This window comes from Gregarina niphandrodes (genome assembly GCF_000223845.1).
Source record: "Gregarina niphandrodes unplaced genomic scaffold scaffold00828, whole genome shotgun sequence".
NCBI lineage: Eukaryota > Apicomplexa > Conoidasida > Eugregarinorida > Gregarinidae > Gregarina > Gregarina niphandrodes.
The window spans coordinates 1-1,977 of record NW_011646100.1 but is presented as its reverse complement, the minus strand read 5'-3'; the positions used below and the strand labels follow the sequence as shown (position 1 = coordinate 1,977).

The window sequence follows — 1,977 nt, the reverse complement described above, 5'->3', positions numbered from 1 at the left end:
CATTCGGATCTGAGCTGGGGATGCCTCGCGGGCTCATTATCGGTGAACCGAAACGACTCTCCTGTGGGCACATATTTTCCAAAAGGTCCTCACGTGATAAAGAAAAACCACTGCCTTGATATTCTCTTAGCCACGAGCTAAATTGTCCAGGTGGATGGTCTGTTTATCTTCCTCAAGTGTGTAAGATGTCTCGTTTGTATCTTCCCTGACTCAATGTCCTTCACTCTCGCATTGTACCCTAGCTCACTCATAGAGACGATCTGTTGTGGTAGACTCCAAATTCTCGAGCCAACTTGTCTAAAATCCTTTGAGAGAACCAGGTCACCAATCCCAATCTGTGTATGGTTTCGTTTCTTGTTCCCAGGATCAGCATGCTTCTCGGCTTATCTTTCCATAATCTCAATGTCTTTGTTCCTGATAAAATTAAACCACTCGGCTCTCTCCGCGTTTGAATCGTAGATCAAATCATAGATTTCTCTTTCTTCAGGTGTAGTAACTGGCACACCAAAAAGCCAATGCCCGGGGGTGTCTTCCAGCGACGTGTGGTAACTCGTCGGTACAGATATAGAGTAAGCGCCAAGCCTTCTTCTGCAACTAAAAGTTCATTCTGTAATACACGGTGATGATGTTTCCTGAGATGTCTATGGAATGATTCAACCGGACTGTTTCCTTCAGGGTGATGTGGCGTGATTGCTACAAGGTCACTTCCAAGTAACCTCGCTAATTCTCCCATCATTAGTCCTTGGAAGGCCTTGTCATTGTCAGATATAATCTGACGTGGAACACCATATCGCGAAACCCATACTTTGATGAAGGTAGACACCACGGTCTTCGCTGTCTTATCTTTAACTATTGCTGCCTCAGCCCACCGTGAGGTCCTATCGATCATAGTCATGATCTTGGTGTCTCCAACCGTTGGTTCCCAGAAATCGATGTGAACCGATTCGAGTACTTGTCCAAGAGGAAAATGTCTAGAGAAGCCTTGAAATCTTTCTTTGCCACTTCGACGTCTCTGACAGGTCAGGCATGAACTTAAATAATCTCGAACTGATTTCATCTGGTCAGTCCACCAAAATAATTGCCGGCAGTGCTTATAGGTTCTCAAAACCCCGCAATGAGATCCTAAACCGGACTCATGAAAATACTTCAAAACGTCTTCGCATGTCCTTCGGGGATGAAAACTCGGCCTTGTTTGAACAGAAGTCCCTGCTTTAGGGTCAGTCCAAATTTATCTCGAACTTCTTGAGGAGGTGATCCCTGGATAGCTTGAATCATTTGTAGAGTAGGCAAAGAGGAGCCAGCATACTCTAATTCTGCTCGACAAATCATTCGATCTTCAATCAAAGACTCATCTTGATGAAGACGACTCAGTGCATCCACATGAAGTATCTCTCGTCCACTTTTATGTTTGACATCCAGATCATACTCTTGAAGGGTTGTGGCCCACCGTGCAATCTTTCCTTTCTTAGCTTCTAACATCCTTTGTAAACTCTTGTGGTCGGTGAACACTGTAACTCTTCTTCCACGTAAAAATGTATCAAACTTCCTTAGTGCTACGACAATCGCGAAAGCTTCCTTCTCTCTTGTGGGCCACCGCTGCTCTACTTCTGATAGCGTCTTACTCATAAACTCCACAGGGACAATCATTCCCTCCTTGTCGAAAGAGAGAACTCCAGCGACGGCGTAGTCGCTAGCATCGGTCTCTACAATGATCTCGCCCTCCTGCCATTCATTTGATAAAACAGCCTTTCCGAGTTTATCCTTGAGCTGTAAAAATGCTGTTTCTTGTTCTGTTCCCCATACAAATTCCGCTTTGCCTTTCATCAGTCTTGTGAGTGGGATCGTTAGTGCAGCATAGTTAGGGATGAAACTCCGATAGTAACCGAACATCCCTAAAGCTTGGCGGAGAGTGGTCTTGTCTACTGGAGAGGTCAAAACCTTAAATGCCTTAATCTTCTTCGGTTGTGGAGCCAATTT

The 1,977-nt window shown here is 44.9% G+C and overlaps 2 protein-coding genes across 2 annotated transcripts; both read right to left on the bottom strand.

Moving 5' to 3' along the window:
- Positions 1 to 460: 460 nt before the first annotated feature.
- Positions 461 to 1,057, bottom strand: GNI_234080 (integrase core domain protein; the record flags this gene model as incomplete). The annotated part of the gene is made up of 1 exon (XM_011136420.1): positions 461 to 1,057. The coding sequence occupies one exon, from the start codon at positions 1,055 to 1,057 to the stop codon at positions 461 to 463; it is 597 nt and encodes a 198-aa protein (XP_011134722.1).
- An 89-nt stretch (positions 1,058 to 1,146) lies between these two features.
- Positions 1,147 to 1,890, bottom strand: GNI_234070 (putative RNase HI in long-term repeat retroelement Ty3/gypsy family protein; the record flags this gene model as incomplete). The annotated part of the gene is made up of 1 exon (XM_011136419.1): positions 1,147 to 1,890. The coding sequence occupies one exon, from the start codon at positions 1,888 to 1,890 to the stop codon at positions 1,147 to 1,149; it is 744 nt and encodes a 247-aa protein (XP_011134721.1).
- Between the last annotated feature and the right edge of the window lie 87 nt (positions 1,891 to 1,977).